Genomic DNA, 19,145 nt, shown 5'->3' on the forward strand with positions numbered 1-19,145 from the left:
TGCGGCCTAAACGCTGTGAAATACGCCGCAGCAATACTTGAATTGAATCGAATCAAGCGCTCTTGAAATTGAAGTTTTGATTGGCTGACTTCATGATGTTCATTATGCTTTTTCTCAATTTTGTTTTTGTTATATTATGGGTTAAGGTTTCACAAAGGAGAAAAAAAAATATGAATTTTAGTCACAGGTCTGCTTGAAATGTATCTTCTCAAAAAAGCGTGTGGTGTTTTCTCAGCTTTTTGGTCAGAAGGCGCATTTTTGGTGGAACCAACTCATGTTCTGCTGCTCATTACTAAATAAGGGAAAAAGACTGAAACGCATATTTTTTTTCTAGTGAAGGAAGAGTGTCTTCTTTCTTTCTTTTGTTTTTCTTTCTTTCTTTCTTTCTTCTCACGCTTTATTTGAATGATTTTAATTCTTTCTTTCTCTCGCTCGCCCTCTTTAATTCTAATGATATGAGTTTTTTTCTTTCTTTTTCATTTTAATGATATTAAGTCTTTCTTTCTTTCTTTATCTGTCTCTCTCGCTCTCTGTTTTTAATTTTTAGAATTTTATTTATTTATTTATTTATTACTTTCCTGCTTTCTTTCTTTGTTTCGCTCTGTTTAATTTGAATGATTTTAATTCTTTCTTTCTCCCTGTCTTTTATTTTAATGATTTTAATTTTTCTTTCTTTCTTTCTGTCTTTCCTTCTTTCTCACTGTTTTTAATTTGAATGATTTTAATTATTCTTTCTGTCTTTCTCTCGCTCTTCCTTTTTAATTTTAATGATTTTAATTCTTCTTTCTTTCTTTTTTCTTTCCTTTTAATTTCAATGATTTTAATCCTTCCTTTCTCTCTTTTATTTTTCTTTCTTTCTTTCTCTTTCTTTTTTCATTGCACTGATTTAAATTCTTCTTTCTTTCTCTCTTTCCAAAAACTCATTTGATTAGAACCTTTGTTTTTTAAATTGAAGTTGTAGATTTAGACCGGTGCATCTGATAGTGTTTAGTCCAGCAAAGCAGGACTTTATGGTCCTGACTCGCCACCCACCACCGCATAAAAGCCACCAATTACGGTAGCCATTTTATTAGACGTGGCGGTAACCCGGTGACGTGTTCATTGCCACCTGATGGCTCCTACAGTAAAAACGAATACTTGTCACTTGTATTTAGATTGTGGGAAACACAGATTTAACTCCGCAGACGTTTCCCAGGCTGCCGTTTTGCAACTTGTGTTTACAGTATCAAAGAGAATAACATGTGTTAAGCCATTGGGACCTCAACTTGAAACACCGTCCGCATGCCTTTACTTCTATCCGGAAGCTTGGCTGGTGTCGGTAGCCGCCCGTCATCTGGTAACATTTTTGCACCCCCTTCATCCTGGCTGTCTCCCTGTTCCCGCCTTAGCCTTAATAAGGAGACTAATCTGCTATTAATAATGAATGAAGATATGTGTGTTATGGTTTGAACGCTTGTCTGCTTCTAATTATGAACACGGCGGATGGCTTCGCTGAGGAAAAACCCCACATCTGCTTTTCTCCCGCAACACTTGTGGGCTTTATTGCAGACCGCGCTGCGTGACTTAAGAGGGAAACGTCCCTCAAACGTGCACCTTAAGAGACGGTTTATGTCCCACTTGTGGACGGCCGCAATATTTCAAGTCTCTCTGGGAGCGCCGCTTCATTCATTATTAAAAAACTGTCTCGTCTAAGATGGTTTTTCCAACCGCTCGTGAGAAATTCGGAATGACAGCTAAACTTCTATGCGGTGCGCCGGTGGCGATGACGTATCGTGCAAAAATGCCATACGATGTCATGCTACTGTATGTTTGATCAGTGTTTTCCTCTTATTCATTTTATTATATTTGTTTTATCCAGCTATCCGTCATCTAGCTAATCTAGTAATTTTAGCTGGCTGGCTAGCTCATCTTTTTAATGTATATCAGCTAGCTAACCAATCCATGTAATCTATTTTAGCTAACTAGCTAATGCACGTCATCTACTTTAGCTATTTTGCTAATCTTTCGAATCTATTCTAGCTAGCTAGCTAATCTTTCGAATCTATTCTAGCTAGCTAGCTAATCTTTGGAATCTATTTTAGCTAGTAAGTAGGAGTGTGCCAAAAAAATGATTCACATTTCTCATTTATTTTGATTGACAACTGATTTGTCCAAAATGTCTTAAAATTGATAATTAAAAAAAAAACAACCTTGAGCTAAGATTGTGTCTCCGTAAACAGGAAATGAGACACGTTCTTCAAATTCCTGAAACAAACGCGATGAAATTATGATGAATTTGAAATCAGAGAAGCGGAGTTTGCATCAATACATTACTTTGATTAATTCAAATCAAATAGTTTTGAATCGAAATTTGATTCTGAATAGAATTATAAACCAAAAAAAATTGGAATCAAATCCAATTAGTTATCCACGCATTCTCCCTCATTTGTCTTCATGATAGCTGGCGCTAAATAATATAGCTACAAATACATATTGAAAACACTACACGACAGAAAGAGAATGTAAAATAATAGAATACAAACTAAACTGTTTTTTCCACATTTTTGTCTTCTATTCAATGGACTTTGTGTTCCGGTTAAAGACAACTGAGCAAAAAAAAAACCACACCTGAATTTTGTATTTCATATGGCATGAATTCACTTCACCAGTTACCTCAGCGCATTTATTCCACATGGAACAAGTCCATTTTGTCGTAGGCAGTTTGCGAGTAGGTGTGGTTCTATTTTTGTCTAAATGGCAATTACTGCGTTTTTGAGTCCTCAGTAGACTCTAAGGTACCGTTCTGCTGCACATGCTTGTTATTTCTTTTTAATTTTTACTATAAAAAGACCAGGATTTCACATTGTTCCTGGTAGAAAAATGCAACAAGTGATGATTTTATGACGTCTGTGCCCAACACACTTACCGAGCCTTTAAAAAAAAACAAAAAACACTCATGGCTTTGCGCTTTGATTGCTTCTCCGCATCTTGGCTGCGACTCCACGCACAGCGTGGCGCGGGCGGGTCAGACGCGCTGCGCTACTGTCGGACTCGGGTCATCACCTCGTTTGTGTACATTCTTGTTGCCTTCGCCGTGTTCACAGCCAGGCGAAGGGTCACGGCGAGTTCCACAAGAGCCGGCAGCTGCTTTACATTACCGCGCGCCATCCGAGGTCGCCCCTTGTTTGCTTCCTCAGCAGCGCATTATCCTTTTCATGGGAAAAAAAAAGAAAAAAGAAATGTATGTTTGACTCATAATAGACAAATTTCATCATTATAATTGCTTGTATCGGCGGTTCTCAACATTTTTCATTACACAAACAAGCAGAAAACGTTTTGGGAAAAAAAAAAAAAAAAAGCTGTTGGTTGTTGTATCAGGAACTCCAGAAGATAGACTTTGAATCGTCATCGTATTTTATTTTGACATCAATTCAAACTACAAAATACAAACAAAATAAAGGCATAGAATGTTTTGCGAATGAGTCACTGTGACACAATCGCCTCAATCGCCTGTAGTATTTTTCCTTATTAGATCAAAGGGATTTCACTTCAAAAGGAAAGCGTTGAATGAAGATACTATGAAATTTCACCAGATGGATTGACTACATATCAAAGCTCAACATTGCATGAACACTTAATTATCACACTAGCAGGGGTGTGCAATCCCCTGGATAAAATTATGTGAGAATGACCCCAAATACTGCACACGGGTTAAGAAATCAGTTGCTTCATGTTCCAATTAATTTGCTCTCGTTTTGAAAAGAATAATAGGTTCTTCCTGTCACAGCATTAAAAAGCATTAAATTAGATTTAGTGATACACTGCTAAAATCTTAAGTAAGCCCTGAAAAGCCTTCTTGTAGCCTCATTTGAAAATCGCTGGTCTAAATCAAATTGATTTTAACCAAGAGATCTATTCAAAAGGTATTAGTTGTTTTGAGATTGTTTAAAACTGATTAATAAATCCAAAATCAGTGTTTCAAAGAAATTGTAAAATGTTTCAGCTTTACAATATGTTTTGGGGATTTTTTTTTTTTAATATATGAAGTTTTTTAGTTTTAGCATTAGGGATCGGTGGTTCGAGTACTCGCAGAGGCGGCCGATACCAGCCACTGGTACTTCAAAAAAAACAAACATTTTTGTGATTTATCTCATACATGTAAATCTGAAATCCACTTTGCTAGACATAGGTCAGTTTTCCCATGTTTTTTTCTTTCCTTTTGCTGCTAAATGCTATGTACTGTAAATCAGAGCTACAAAAAATACAGAGCTGAATGGGAGGTCTGGTAGCCACCAAAGTTTACTTTAATGACCTCCATTTTCTTGCCGTTTCCTGAGTAGGCATTTTTTTTTTTTTTTTTTTTTTTTACTATATGGCTTTCCAACCTCTGCTTCCTGAAGTTGTGTACACATAACCGACAATCTGTTTTCCAACTAATGAGATTCAGCAGCGCTAGTAAGCAACCCAGCCCCCACCTTACACAAACACACACACACACACACACACCTTCCGACATGCATCATAAATCTCCCAATAATTTGACATTCTGGCTTTGTTCTGAGCAGCCCAGATGCTTAAACATCTCCGGTCACATCTCCCCACGTATCGATCCACTTTGTTCCGTTTCATGTTTTGACACCAGCAGACAAACCAGATACGCTCTGCTTTGCTGACCTGCATGGACCCCTTAGATAAAGCACATTTTATTGCGGGCAGACAAACTTTTATGACATGCATTTAAACTGGTGATGCTAGGACTTGCTTGACTCTAAAAACAATTGGATCACAAACGGAACCAACCCGACTTTTTGCTCTCGACTTTTTTTAGAAGTAAAACAATACAAACACTGAGTCAAAAATCAAACCAACCTATTGTTTTTATAAAACAATAATTGGATTGGTATGCAAAAGAAGTTGAGTCAACAAAAAAAAGTTAAACTATGGAACCAACCTAATTTTTTAGGTTATTAACAAAATAACCCCCAAAATTGGTGTGTTATGCACCCACAAATATGATTGAGTTGTTTCGTGCCTTCTTCATTTGGCCTTTTTTTTTAGTTCTAATTCCATTAAGTAAAATATAAGTACTGTATTTTCATTAATGTCATTAATTGAGGGTGTGCCTTATAATCCAGTGCGCCTTATATACAGAAAAAGTTTAAAAATGTGTCATTAATTGAGGGTGCGCCTTATAATCAGGTGTGTCTTATATATGGAAAAAGTTCTAAAATATGTAATTAATTGAGGGTGCGCCTTATAATCCGGTGCGCCTTATATACAGAAAAAGTTTAAAAATATGTCATTAATTGAGGGTGCGCCTTATAATCAGGTGTGCCTTATATATGGAAAAAGTTCTAAAATATGTAATTAATTGAGGGTGCGCCTTATAATCCGGTGCGCCTTATATACGGAAAAAAATTAAAATATGTCATTAACTGAGTGTGCGCCTTATAACCCGGTGCGCCTAACAGTGCGGAAAATACAGTAAATAAATAAATAGGCTTAGAAATGGACTAATTCACTTTTTGGGTAAGTGCAACCCAACTTTCTGGCTTGTTTTGTTCACCACACACAATTTTTGTTGTTTTGTTTACAAAACAGCCCTCACATTTGGCACATTTTGACTCATTGTTCAGCCTTTTTTCAACCTAATTTACCGCTTTTAGTACTGCCATTTCCAGCTATTCCATCCTTCCAAGATGACCTCCAATGACAAATGAATACTTACCGACTGAAATGACATCATCTTACTTCACGGAGGTCACGTGACCATACCGGGAAACCACGTACGGACGAGCACTTATTTGCCGCTAATTTACTGTACGTAGTGCCAATCCAGTAGTTGCGTTCAATGAACCTTGTGATCTTCCCACTCGCAACTGCGAGACGTGATAAGAGACCCTCATACGGGAGGGCACTGATTGAATCAGCCTGTTCCGGCTCTCGGTACAAAAGAAAGCACTTAGCGCTCTGTCACCGAAGGACAAATGACTCTTCGGCTCCCTTCCAGAGGGCATGTCTCAACTCTTTTAATTACGCTTGTACATCTGGAAATTGGCTTCGAAAAGTGTTTAAGGGTTCCTTTAAGTCATTGATTCTCCTCTCCAAATAGCTCGTAAAGTATTTTTAAAAGGGGGTCATTTGCAGAAATGACTCTTAATTACGTAATAACGCCAATGATGGCACTTTGTTGACGGCCGCCGGAAATGGCGCCTCGGAGTGTTTGGAGGGTCGTGAGCGGCACGGGGCGGGTAAAGCTGCGATGTCGCGCTGTGGGAAGAAAATAAGATAGATGGACTCTCCGGCTTGGCCTGTTCGTTCTTTTTTTTTTTTTTTTTTTGTCCCAACAGTCCTGGGATCAGTTCTGTTCAATGTACCCTCAAATGTTTATATTATGTCCACTTCCAGATGATAGGTTTTTTTTTTTTAGTATCGTTCCCCGGTTGCGGAGATGCGATGGCCTTTCGTCAACCCTCGTTCATGTTCCTCTTAAGTGCCTCGCTCTGTCCTTTTCCGTCCTGTATATTTCCACAGATGGCCGTCCCGTGGGATTTCAAGTCAAGGAGGTGAACTTCTATAGCTTTTTGTAGTTCTTAAAGGAAGGTTAGGATGAGGTCAAGTACATAAACTTGTAAGCTTGTGTTTTAGCTACACTTCATCCTTCAACTTGCTTTACGTGCTTTTTTTTTTAGCATGCTAGCACATGTACTTCCAGGTGTTCAAAGTTCTGATGTAGGCCTGCACAATTGTGGCCAAAACAATAATCACGATTATTTTGGTCGATATTAAAATCAGGATTATTAATCACAATTTTTTAGCATGTTTGGTCAAACATGTGTATTTAGTGTCCTTTTTTTTAAAAAAAACAAGCAGTATATAAACTAGGCTTCACGGCTTGATACTTACAAATAATAATAAAAAATGAATAAATAAAGTAAATAATGATTAAAACAAATGGCACACAGTACAACACAGCTAACTTACTTGCTGAGTGCAAACCGAAGAAAAAAATGAAGCCTACTCGGAGCCAAGCACATTATTTACTTTTATGCAAATTGAATCAGTTAGCAGTCAAAATGTCATTTTCGGTCATTTCAAAACGGATTTATTCCAATTTTGCCAATTGGATTTTTCAAAATGAGTATCAATTGACAGCTATGATATTAGGAATCAGCGAGAAACTCAATGTCATTTCACATAGGTAAATTATATATTGGGGTGAGCAAAACTGCAATGTCATGCAGGAATCATTGCCCCCTGGTGGTAGGATGACAAAGTGATTAATTTGATATATGCTTGACTTTTTAAACGTTAATATCGCCGAGGATCAGCTTGAGTGCAGCTCCTAATAGGTCAGATCTTCAATAAGAAGTTCTATGTGGCCCTACAAGTTTGAACATGATATTCTGGTCATTTCTACAAAAAAAGGATATTTATTATAAATAGTTATGAATTCTACACCCGGAATTAGTTCAATAGAGATGTTAAATGGAACTCAACAAAAATGATCATCCCCAGTGTATTTCCTGCTGATTAGAAGCCATAATTTAGCTGCTTAAATACTTTGATATTTCCGCGTCTTTGCTGGATGAAACCATTCATTAAAAAAAAAAAAAAAAGATGTTCGTCAAATTTTTATTGACCTGTCCCATATTTAAACATTCCATTGGCAAAACCTGCTGTGTAAGTATCCCATTAAAGACTTAATGACCCCCTCAAAGGATGAATGCATTGGCCAGTGTGTCCACAGGGGCTGATGATTTATGTTTCTTGACATAATAAATGTTCAATTATGTGTGGCTTCCATTCCTTCTTTTTAACGAGCCACAATTAGCGGCCCTCCGTGTTTTTTAAAACCCCTCATCACTTTAAAATACAATGTAGATGAATATATATTCGGTAACGTTCGGAAAGAGGGAGGGACAAAGCCAGATTTTCTGCACAAATATAAGAGCAATTAAGGTGCTTTGTTGCCATGGCGATGGACCGCTATCAACATGTTGTTTCTCCAGTGGGCAGAGGAAGTCATTCTTCTTTCAAAAGAAATCATTATTCATAAATATTTGTCCACAGAAAAATATTAAACATAAAGCATCCTCTTAAGGGATTACAGCACAGATCTGTTCACAGAAATAAATCATTAATTATTAATAAATATTTGTCCACAAAAAAAGTCAACATAAAGAGCTAGATCTGTTCTCAAAAAGAATTATTTATCAATAAATATTTGTCCATGGAAAAATATTCAACTTTTAGTGTCCTCTTTTGGGATCATAGTAGAGATCACAAAAAAAATCACAAAATAAAGCATAAACTTAATTATTAAAAAATATTTGTGCACAAAAAAATTGTCAACAATAAGTGTCAGACCTGTTCTCTTTTTTTTTTTTTTTTAATAAATACTTAGCCACAGAAAAATATTAATCATAAGGCGTCCTCTATTGGGATTACAGGAGTGAGCTGTTCACAAAAATAAATCATTAAGTTAATAAATATTTGGCCATAAAAAGTCAACATAGAGTCAGATCTGTTCTCAAAAATAAATAAACATAAATAAGTATTTGTCTACAGAAAAATATTCAACTTTTAGTGTCCTCTTTTGGGATCATAGTAGAGATCACCAAAAAAAAAAACAAAAATAAATCATTGACTTAAATATTAAAAAATATTTGTGCACAAAAAACAATCAACATAAAGTGTCAGACCTTGATAAATTATTATCAATAAATATTTGCCCACAGAAAAATATTCAACTTTTAGTGTCCTCTTTTGGGATCATAGTAGAGATCACCAAAAAAAAAAAAAGACAAAAATAAATCAATGACTTAAATATTAAAAAATATTTGTGCACAAAAAACAATCAACATAAAGTGTCACACCTTGATAAATTAATATCAATAAATATTTGTCCACAGAAAAATATTCAACTTTTAGTGTCCTCTTTTGGGATCATAGTAGAGATCACCAAAAAAAAAAAGACAAAAATAAATCAATGACTTAAATATTAAAAAATATTTTTGCACAAAAAACAATCAACATAAAGTGTCAGACCTTGATAAATTAATATCAATAAATATTTGTCCACAGAAAAATATGAAACATAAAGTGTCTTCTTTTTGGATCATCGCAGAAATCTCAAAGTAAATATATTAAAAAAAAAAAAAAAAAAAACTACAAAAATAAATCATTAACCTGACAGGCAACGAGAAATTGGGTTGAAATTTTAGTAATGGGAAGAATCTGTTTTGTTAAATAATTAAATTAAATAACCTCCTGAACATACAATTAGTTTGATACATCATATTTTTCAGATTTTTTTTTTTTAAACAATTCAACAATTATTTTTAAAGGATTTTTGCATGTTTGTTTAAAATCTTGTGTAGCACCTGCAGTTCCTTCAAGTACCCCCAGGGGTACCCGCATTTGACAAACACTGCCCTGGCGTACGAGGTGAGATCATGTTAGTCGACAGTATGTTTGATTTAAAGGCACTAGCTAAAACTTGTTGTACTTGTAATTATTGCCACAAGTGTCTTTTGTTTTGGCCACGTGTAAATCTGTCACGGCTGTCAGAATTAACCCAAAAAGAAAAAGAGACTGACTTTGAATGTATTAGTTGGCTCGCAAAGTGGAATTTCTTTTTATTTTAACAAGCAGGCTTTCTGTTTGAGGTATGGGTAAAAGAAGGAGGGATTGTGTTTCTTTCTTTTATGTGGCAAGGAAAGAAGTGTGATTATTATTTATGGCTTTAACCAGTGGAAGACATTTCCTGACTCTCTGAATTTTGTCCAAAAATGTCAAAGTCTTACAGATGGCTGTAGTTAGCGGTGAACTTTTGAGACTACTTCTGATGCAACCTAGAGGGCTGCCCCATACTGATATTCCATATCTGAAATTAAATTATGCTTTTATTTTTTTAACATGAAATGTTTTGATCAAGTGATTCAATCCGGTGGTATGAGAAAATATGACCCATTTATTCCAAATATTTACGTTATATGAATTCAACAAAAATTAAATGAGTAAATTATTCGGTTTTCATAATGCTGTTTGAAATGTTGTTATGCTATATATGCTCCAAGTTTGAAGCAATTTATACGGGGACAAGGTGCAAAAAAAACACAAGTTTATAAGTGTGATTTCATAAAATAAATCTTGACATTCCCTTTAGAGCAGCTCCATCTAGTGCATGCATCACGCAATCCCAGCCACTACCGTAGCTTCTATTCTTTGCGCCTTATAGTGCAGATACGGTAGACGTGTATAAACCGACTTTTTTTTTTTCAGCCCATATGGCCTAAATGGAGCACTTGAGTGCTGCTAGCTTGTGGCTAATTCATGCTAGACATAGCCTGGGCTGAAAAACGTATAAACATAGAAAACCAAAAAACTTATGTCCACTTAATTATAATAAGTTATTATTAGTAATAGAATTATTTTATTTTTTTGATCCAGAGTGCACACTAATAAATGGGTATCCGGGGCAATAAAAAAAAGCATATTTTTCAACTGAGGTGTAGCATAAAACAGCGGTTCTCAAATAGTGGTGTGGGTATTGTTTTCTTTTCAAATTAAGAGCAGATCAACAGGAACATGCGACGATTTGTTGCCAAATGCACATTGACATTAGTGGCGCAGTTTCCCGGCAGACGAGGCAGAAATCAAACAAATGACGTTATACGATCTCGCTTCTGGGGTTGCTGGAGGAAGGGGAAAAAAAAACCGCCTCCCAACCTTTCTTTGTTGTCCTAATGAATTGAATTGTATTGTGTTGATGCTGGCGTGCAATTAAGGCAGGCTGTTTAAGATGGGCGGGCCCAACAGGGGAAAAAAAAAAAAACGAGCTGCAAATCTCAACCACATGAGCTTTTAAAACGGTGATTAGGGGAATCAATGATTTAACCCCTGGCTGCATTTAGGAGACGCTAATGCGCTTGGACCAAAGCCAGACACCCACCATGGCAGAAATACGGCCACCCCAGGTCACTTTACGTCTAAAATAACCGAAATCTTCCAGGTGTCAAATCTCAAGCATTCTTAGGAGACTTTCACCAAAGCGCCAGCCGTGGGAATGTGTGTCCACTTAACAAGCGTCGCTCCTCCACAGATGCAAAGGAGAGAAGATGCCGAAGTTTCTCGGTGGGCGGGGTCTTCAACTTCACGTCGCTCCTGCTCAGCAAGGAGGACAACGCGCTGTACGTGGGAGCTCGCGAGACGCTTTTTGCTCTCGACCTTTCGGACATCGGCGCGCCCAAGCTGCAAAGAAATGTAAGCGATTTAAAAAAAAAAAGGGGATGGAAATATTCACCTGGATAATTTCAGCCAACTCTGACCATATTTTTGGCAATTTGATATTTTAATGTATTTTTCATCCTAATTTGTTGGTATGATTTATCTTTTCTGTGCTAAATTTTAATGGTCATTTTTTTTTGGTCAGTAATTTACTTTAAAAAAAAAAAAAGCTTTTATCAAATTTATGTACATCTTAATTGAATTAATTTCTAAGTGTATGTAGTGTGTGTGTGTATTAAAGTTCAAAGAAGTAAATCAATAAAATATTAAGATAATATGTAATTATAAATAATTTTATATAGTGTTACTTATTATTGACTTATATTTATTATATATAGAAAATAAAAGAAAAAATATGTATATTTATATTTATATATAATATAAATATAGTACAATATATTACATTTCATATTACATTTATGTGTGTTAGTTTAAACCTGAAAATATATACAGTAAAAGTATAAATTATATATATATATATAATTTTAAAATAATATATATATATATATATATATATATATATATATATATATATATATATATATATATATATATATATATATATATAAAATTTTAAAATAATATATATATAATTTTAAAGTTTTTTATATATATATTATATATGTTATATATTATACAAAATATAATATAAATATGTAATTGAAACAATGGATTATAAAACATAAATATATATATCTATATGTATATTTGCGCACAGTTAAATTTCAAACCTGCACATGTAAAATTTTTTGAAAAAACATTTTTCTATAACTTTTTGATTTATTTCGAAATTTCAAACAACAGACATATAACAAACAATGCAAAAGAATAAAACATCTTTATAATAAATTATTATTTTGAGTCTTGGGTCCACACCTTTCCCAAATTTCACCGCCATGCCAAGACATAACCAAAGTCATTTCACCTGGCGAGGTCGTTGAATGAAAGCAAATTTTGTGCTGTTTTTTTCAGCTCACATGGAGAACTCCAGACAAGAAGCGAGGCGAGTGCAGTTTCAAAGGGAAAGACCTGCAAGTGAGTTGCTGAACATCATGCTTGTCTTGGAAAACTTTGCGAATGGGACAAAGCCTTGGAAATTTCCTGTCAAACTGTAAAATTCCATTTGAGCGCAATATGTTTGTTTCCAGCGCCTGCAGCATGTTAAGTGTACTTGATGGCCTTGGGCTTAGTTTTTTATTTTTTTTTGGTTGGTTCTTATTGTTAACCTGTCAACGTCAAGGAGCTCTGATGTCATTAAAGCATACTTTCTTAAAAAGTAGGGGTGGGGCATGAACAGAAACGGGCTTTGCTTTTGCTCAGTGTAGTGTACTTGCACATCTAGGGCACTAGGTGGTGCTGTGGCACTTGTTATCAAAGTCCGTGCACAGTGGAGAAACTTATTAAAATGCTGTCTATTTTTTTTCTAAATCACGTGAATGAAAAAAGATGATTTCAGCCTAATGTTTTATACTTTTTTTATTTAGGTTCAAATATTTAAGATCATTGCTTTAATGTTCCAAATCAATTTGCATTTATTAGTATTTATTCATTTCATATTTTTTTAACATTACATAGGTCTATTGATCAAAAATGTTTCTAGTTTGAATACGGACGGACCTTTTTTTTATTTCAGGCGCTTTGATGCAATTTACGCTTTTTTTTTCATATTCAGAATAAGCTGTAAACTGCATAAAACTGTAAAAAGTAAACATTTGCTGAAAGTTTATTTAAATGGCTTTTTTTCTTCTGTTTAAGTTAAAAAAGATACCATTTTCTTAGGCGATGATCTCATTCATAGTCACTAAAGTGAGTGGGGAGGATGTTTTCGCTTTCCTGGGGGGGTATTTTGCTCAAAAATAATTTAAGTACTGCATCAAATTATGCTAAGTGTTTGGTAATCAAACTCAAGTTGATCATTTGAGGGGCTTTTTGTAATGCTTTGTATGACTTTTCATAAGCATCATTACGCAACAGCATGTCAAGCTGTGCTGTAATCACTTTTGTCCAATCACATTGCTCGGTTGGAATCATCTTGCGTAATATACAGTATATGAATAAAAATGTTGTCTTTTTTTGTCCCCATTCCAGACGGATTGCTTCAACTACATCAAGATCTTACTTCGAGTGAATAGCACTCATCTTTACGTGTGCGGAACGTACGCCTTCAGCCCCATCTGTGCTTATATTGTAAGTGTTGAAAGTAGAGGACAGAGAAAGTATTGTGGAAATTCCTGTTTGTCCGAGTGCGATGGGGAAACAGACAAGTTTTTAAGAATATTTGTTATCTGAGCACGCCACAAGAAGTGGCATGAACACAAAGGTGGATTTTATGTTATTGGGAGCCAACTGCAACATTCTGCACAGTTTGAACAGTAAAAATGTTCTAATATGCAGGAAGGTCAAAACAAAAAATTTCAGGGGGGGGGGGGGGGGGGGATGGGGGGGGGGGGTAACCAAGAGGAGTTTCCAGTCATCCAGTCTTCACTCTTAGTTCATTCAATCCCAAAGACGTACAGTATTGTTACGTTTTTAAAGAGTCTAGACATGAAATTCCAGGTACTTCATTTTTATTTTATTTATTTATTTTTAAGTGGTTTGTACTACAGTGTATGAACTAAGTCCAAAAGTAATTGATTACTTTAGGTAAAGCAGAAGTAAAATGATCAATTACCGTATTTTCCGCACGATAAGGCGCACAGGATTATAAGGCACACCCTCAATTAATTACATACTTTAAAACTTTTTCCATATATAAGGCGCACCAGATTATAAGGCGCACCCTCAATTAATGACATATTTAAAAATGTTTTCAATCACAATATAGTAATACTCAAAGTAATAACAATGATAACTCAAATAATAACTCTAAACTCTCAATAGCATAATAACTCAATGTCAATATGACCAAACTTGTTGAATTGTAAACACACAAAAGAAAAAGGTAAAGCTTACTTTATCAGTTCATTGGCCATCTACGAATCCCAATCTCAATATTGATCCATATATAAGGCGCACCTGATTATAAGGCGCACCATCAACTTTTGAAAAAAATTAAGGCTTTTAGGTGCGCCTTATAGTGCGGAAAACACGGTACATTAGTTATTAAAGTAATTGATAACTTAGGTTATCTACATACCAAAAGTAATGGAATTTGTTAGTACTAAAGTACCTTACTATTAAAGTACTAAGTTGATTTCAGAACTTAATTACCTAAAGTATTCAATTTCTTAGTGCATTAAGCACCAGTTATTTTTACACTCTCTTATAGCCAAATATTAACTTAAAAAAAAAAAGCACATGACATTAAATGTGTAGACCAGGCTTGGCAAACTACTACATTAAGCTTTTAAATCCAGCCCGCCAAACTTGAAGAAATTATCAATAAGTAGGAGTTCAATTTTTAGAACCCTCAAGTCAAAACATTTACGCACCCCTGTTCTATACTCTTGGAGGAAATAAAAGTAAAAAAGTACAAATACATCTTATCCAATGCGTTAATCTTTGAGATGAATCCAGTAAAAAAATGGAGCAAAAACAGACCAATAAGAAGCGAGTCTAATTTCAACTAATATTGCCATATGTTCATGTGTGTATTTTCTAGAACACTGCCAACTTCTCCTTCGTCAGGAGTAACTCCGGCGAGATCGTGACTGAGGACGGACGCAGCCGCTGTCCTTTCAACCCAGAGTACAAGTCCACAGCCATCATGGCCGGTAAGCATCGCCTTTGTTTGTTATCGGAAGGTTTGGATCGATTCTAAACTCCAACGGAGAAGTGTCGACAACACTGATGTGATTTTTTTTTTTTTGCTGCAGATGGTGAGCTGTATGCTGGCACAGTCAGCAATTTCCAGGGAAACGAGCCAATCATTTACAAGAGTCTCGGTCAAGGAGCCGCTCTCAAAACGGAGAACTCCCTCAATTGGCTTCAAGGTGTGATGCAATACTGGAGCGCAAAGAACCGTCCAATAAAATTAAAGGGCCTATAACATCATATTTTATACTTCCCACAGTGTAATATTTACATCGATTTGGCACATTGGCTATTTAATCAAATACGAGTTTTATGGTACCCGTATGTGTAAACAGGAAGTGAAACGCCTTGTTTGCAGTGACCGCACCTCTTACCGCGCAGTTGACCTCGTCACTCCCAGCTGGTCGAAACATATACCCATCATCTTGACCGCTCATATTCACGAGTTTTATTGATATTAAAACACAAAAAGGTGTGAATATGCCGTTCTCACTAATACCCGTTGCTCTTATCAAATCAGTCCCCATGGAAACCCAGTATTCATTCCGTCCATCTGTGTGCTCCCAAACACATATTTTATAAACATTGTTGCTAATCAATGTAACATTGCTGTTTTCTTGGCTAACTGCAAAATCTCTCCTCAACTCCTGAACTAAAAGATGTGGATAAGGTTGGGGTGTATTTACTCTCGCACGGGCGGTACAGATTGCTCCTAGTGTCATAAGCGCACTTCAAGCTGTTTTCATCTGCACTTGTTATTTAGTTATCTAGAAGGGGGCTCCTCCCACCTCCTCCCACCTGCAGTCCCTTCTGAAGGTTTCTCATTTTCCCCGTATTGGGGTTTTGAGTTTCTCCTTGCTTTTCTGGGCGCTTTGCTCAGGGCTTGCTGTTGTGTATTTGTGATGTTCGGGATGATTTCTTTTTACTTGTGAAACCCTTTGAGACAAATAAACTTGACTTGAAAGACACATTGGAACACGGTTAACCCCTGGGTGTCAATTTCGACCCGATTTGGGCCATTGATCTAGAAACGTCTTAACAAAAAGCATTGGAAAAAACACTAGGAGGCTAAAAGTTACTATAGATTGTCAAAACAGGTAGAGGTTCAAAAAAGCACCATGTGTTCATTCCTAAATTCTTGCAGATGGAATTTATTTGATGGCAAAGTTTGAGAGTATGACAATTAACACAAGTTTTCATGTTACTGCCGCTTTAATGCATGAATCCTAGTGACGAAATCCATGCAAACTGCGCAAGTGAAGGTACTAACTTGTGGACCCAATCCATCATTTTTAGATCCAGCCTTCGTGGGCTCCGCCTACATCCAGGAGAGCCTGCCCGAGGGCAACCCGATGGGCGACGACGATAAGATTTACTTCTTCTTCAGCGAGGCGGGAAAGGAGTTTGATTTCTTCGACAACACCATTGTGTCGCGCATCGCTCGCGTGTGCAAGGTGAGTCGCGCTTGAGGGCAAAAAAAAAAAAACAACTCAAGTACAGTATGTACTACTCCCATAAGGTAGACTGGCTGTGTTTAGGATAATTACGGTCCTCGTCCTATACATCACACACTTTATGCTGCAGGAATGTGAATATGGCATGTAAAACATAAAACTAGATGCAAGCAACATTTTAAGGGTACATTTTTTTAAGCAAGTTTATTGGAATTTTTTTTCAAGCATTAAGAAAAAAGAGGGTATAAAAATGGCTGGTATTAAATGAATTTAATACTGACGTAATCAACTACAGTAGTCCCTAAAGTAATTGGTATCTTAATTGGTCATTTATTACTTTAATACCTAATTTGTTTAGTACCAGCCATTTAGCTTAACACTTTAAAAAATTGCAAGGAACGAATAAAGGACTCTCGATCAAATGTACAGTATGTGATCAAATTATTTGAATGTGCATATACAATGTTTTTTTTTAAAAAAATAAGGAGCTACTAGCTGCTAAGTTTAAAAAATATATATATATAGGTCAAGCAGCATTGAATAAGTACTAATGCTGTGTTTGTGATTAGTTATATTACCAAACCTAATTTATTATTTAAATAATTGATTCATTTAGTAGCAGACCTTTTTAGAGCATTTTTTTAGCTAAACATTTGAAAAACGTAAATAAGCACTTCAGATTGAATGTCTGAAAAAAAAAAGGAAAAATTATGCCTTTGGGGTTGAATGGGTTCAATTAAAGCAGATGTTTTACTGCAGGAAAACAAAGTGTCGGCATAGGTTAATTGTATATCTTTTGCCATCTTGTGACAAACAATTTAATTGCTCTGCCATTCACACTTTTGCTGGAATAAATAAAGATGCATTATTCGTTGTGAATATATATTCTGTGGAATTGAGACTGTTCTTCTTCTGCAAAGAATGGCTAATATTGTGCTGTACTGACAAACCAAGAGTGGCGCTGTCTTGTCACGTTTGCCTTATACTGCCACCAAGTGGCCATGGAAGAGCAGCTCAACGTTCTATTTTTTTTTAGATATAAACTTGGGTTTGATGTGAATTAGCGACAACAGCATTAAAAAAATAATAATCTTGTATTCCATCTCAGCTAAGGAGTTCTTTTATTGATGTAACAAACGTTATCTTCAGGAATTACTGTTCTTATAACTGCTGCTACTGTAAATTATTACTATAAACTTTAAAGCAAGTTCAAAGTTTGTGAGTGTACAGAGTTTTTTTTTTTAAATAAAATTCTATTATGGTGTGCTTTTTTTTCCCCACAAAATTGACACTCACATTTTTTACAGTGCTTTGAAAAAATATATTCCCGTTTCATCTAAGGAGATTGTTTCATTAACGGTAATACTTTCTTTATAACAATTAAAAAACACTACTAATTTTCAACTAGATGCTAAATTAAGTCGAGAGTTAATTTGAACGTATTCCTTTTCGGTCCTCATGCTTGCACACTCTTCTGGCCAACAAGTTACAAATTTTTCTCGGACATGCGTTTCCAGGGAGACCTTGGAGGCGAGCGGGTCCTGCAGAAGAAGTGGACCACCTTCCTCAAGGCGCAACTCTTGTGCTCGCTACCCGATGACGGCTTCCCTTTCAACATCATCCAGGACATGTTTGTGCTGACGCCCAGCCCGGAGGAGTGGAAGAAGACCGTTTTTTATGGCGTCTTTACCTCTCAGTGGTGAGCACTTCCATCTATTAACATTCAAAAGTTCTCTCCAAAAAACACGCATTTGAATAAATGAGGGTAATCTCGTCAAATCAGTTGCGTTCTTATTTTTGATATGTTATCATTTTTGCTACTGATCTGCAGGTACAATGGCGCCTCAGGATCCTCCGCCGTGTGTTCCTTCACTATGGAGCAAGTGGAAAAAGCGTTCAGCGGCCGATACCGGGAGGTAAACAGAGAAACGCAGCAGTGGTACACTTATAACCATCCCGTCCCTGAACCTCGGCCTGGAGCGGTGAGTCCCTCTGCTGGACACTTTGTGTACTGCATGCCTCTTGACACAAACTAAGCAGGTTTCATATTAGTTTTAGCAAGTTTTCAGACAACCCACTCAACTTTTTTCCTCACTCGAATCATGCAACAAAAAATTGCTTTGTTTGTTTGGAAAATTTGGGCAATTTAAAAAAAAATGTTCAAAGAATTCACAAGAATTGTGAGTTGCTAAATTTTTATTTCAGGGCAATTCACTGAGTCAGTTACTTTTTGTAACTCACAAAATATTCTTGAATATACTTTTTTTCAGTTCTATTTCTACTTGTACAGATAATTCACTCCAAAAGTGTCATTTTTTGTGGTAGTGAAATTCCTCATCAACATTTATGTTCACAATCAATCTCAGGTACTTATTTACATTTGTTTTCAAGTGTTTGGCTAAAGCTTGGTCTAAAAATGCCCGACATTTTAATGATTTAAGAACTGAAGTAATCAATTATTGTATATAGTTAAGTACTAAAGTAATTAATTACTTTACATCATTAGTTACATATGAAAGTAATCAATTACTTCAGTATATTATTACCTTTTCAATTTTAGATCAGTTATTAAATGCCAATCTGTTTCTTTCTGTAAGTAGATGCTAAAGTAATTTATTACTTGAGGTTCTGAAGTACTATTTTTTTTATATTTAGTTATTTTAGTAG

At 35.7% G+C, this 19,145-nt stretch overlaps 1 protein-coding gene across 3 annotated transcripts in view; it reads left to right on the forward strand.

Moving 5' to 3' along the window:
- Positions 1-19,145, forward strand: part of LOC148422703 (semaphorin-4B-like) — an 85,927-nt gene that overhangs the window by 55,696 nt on the left and 11,086 nt on the right. For all 3 annotated transcript variants that reach the window (XM_088418138.1, XM_088418137.1, XM_088418136.1), the window contains 8 exons: positions 11,087-11,247; positions 12,244-12,306; positions 13,360-13,458; positions 14,873-14,984; positions 15,087-15,203; positions 16,321-16,478; positions 17,996-18,177; positions 18,310-18,460. In XM_088418138.1, the coding sequence (XP_088274264.1) occupies positions 11,087-11,247; positions 12,244-12,306; positions 13,360-13,458; positions 14,873-14,984; positions 15,087-15,203; positions 16,321-16,478; positions 17,996-18,177; positions 18,310-18,460 (1,043 nt within the window). The remainder of the gene's footprint in view (positions 1-11,086; positions 11,248-12,243; positions 12,307-13,359; positions 13,459-14,872; positions 14,985-15,086; positions 15,204-16,320; positions 16,479-17,995; positions 18,178-18,309; positions 18,461-19,145) is intronic.

This window comes from Hippichthys cyanospilos, chromosome 6, assembly GCF_059441005.1.
Source record: "Hippichthys cyanospilos isolate Australia breed blue-spotted pipefish chromosome 6, RoL_Hcya_1.0, whole genome shotgun sequence".
In the NCBI taxonomy this organism is placed as follows: domain Eukaryota; kingdom Metazoa; phylum Chordata; class Actinopteri; order Syngnathiformes; family Syngnathidae; genus Hippichthys; species Hippichthys cyanospilos.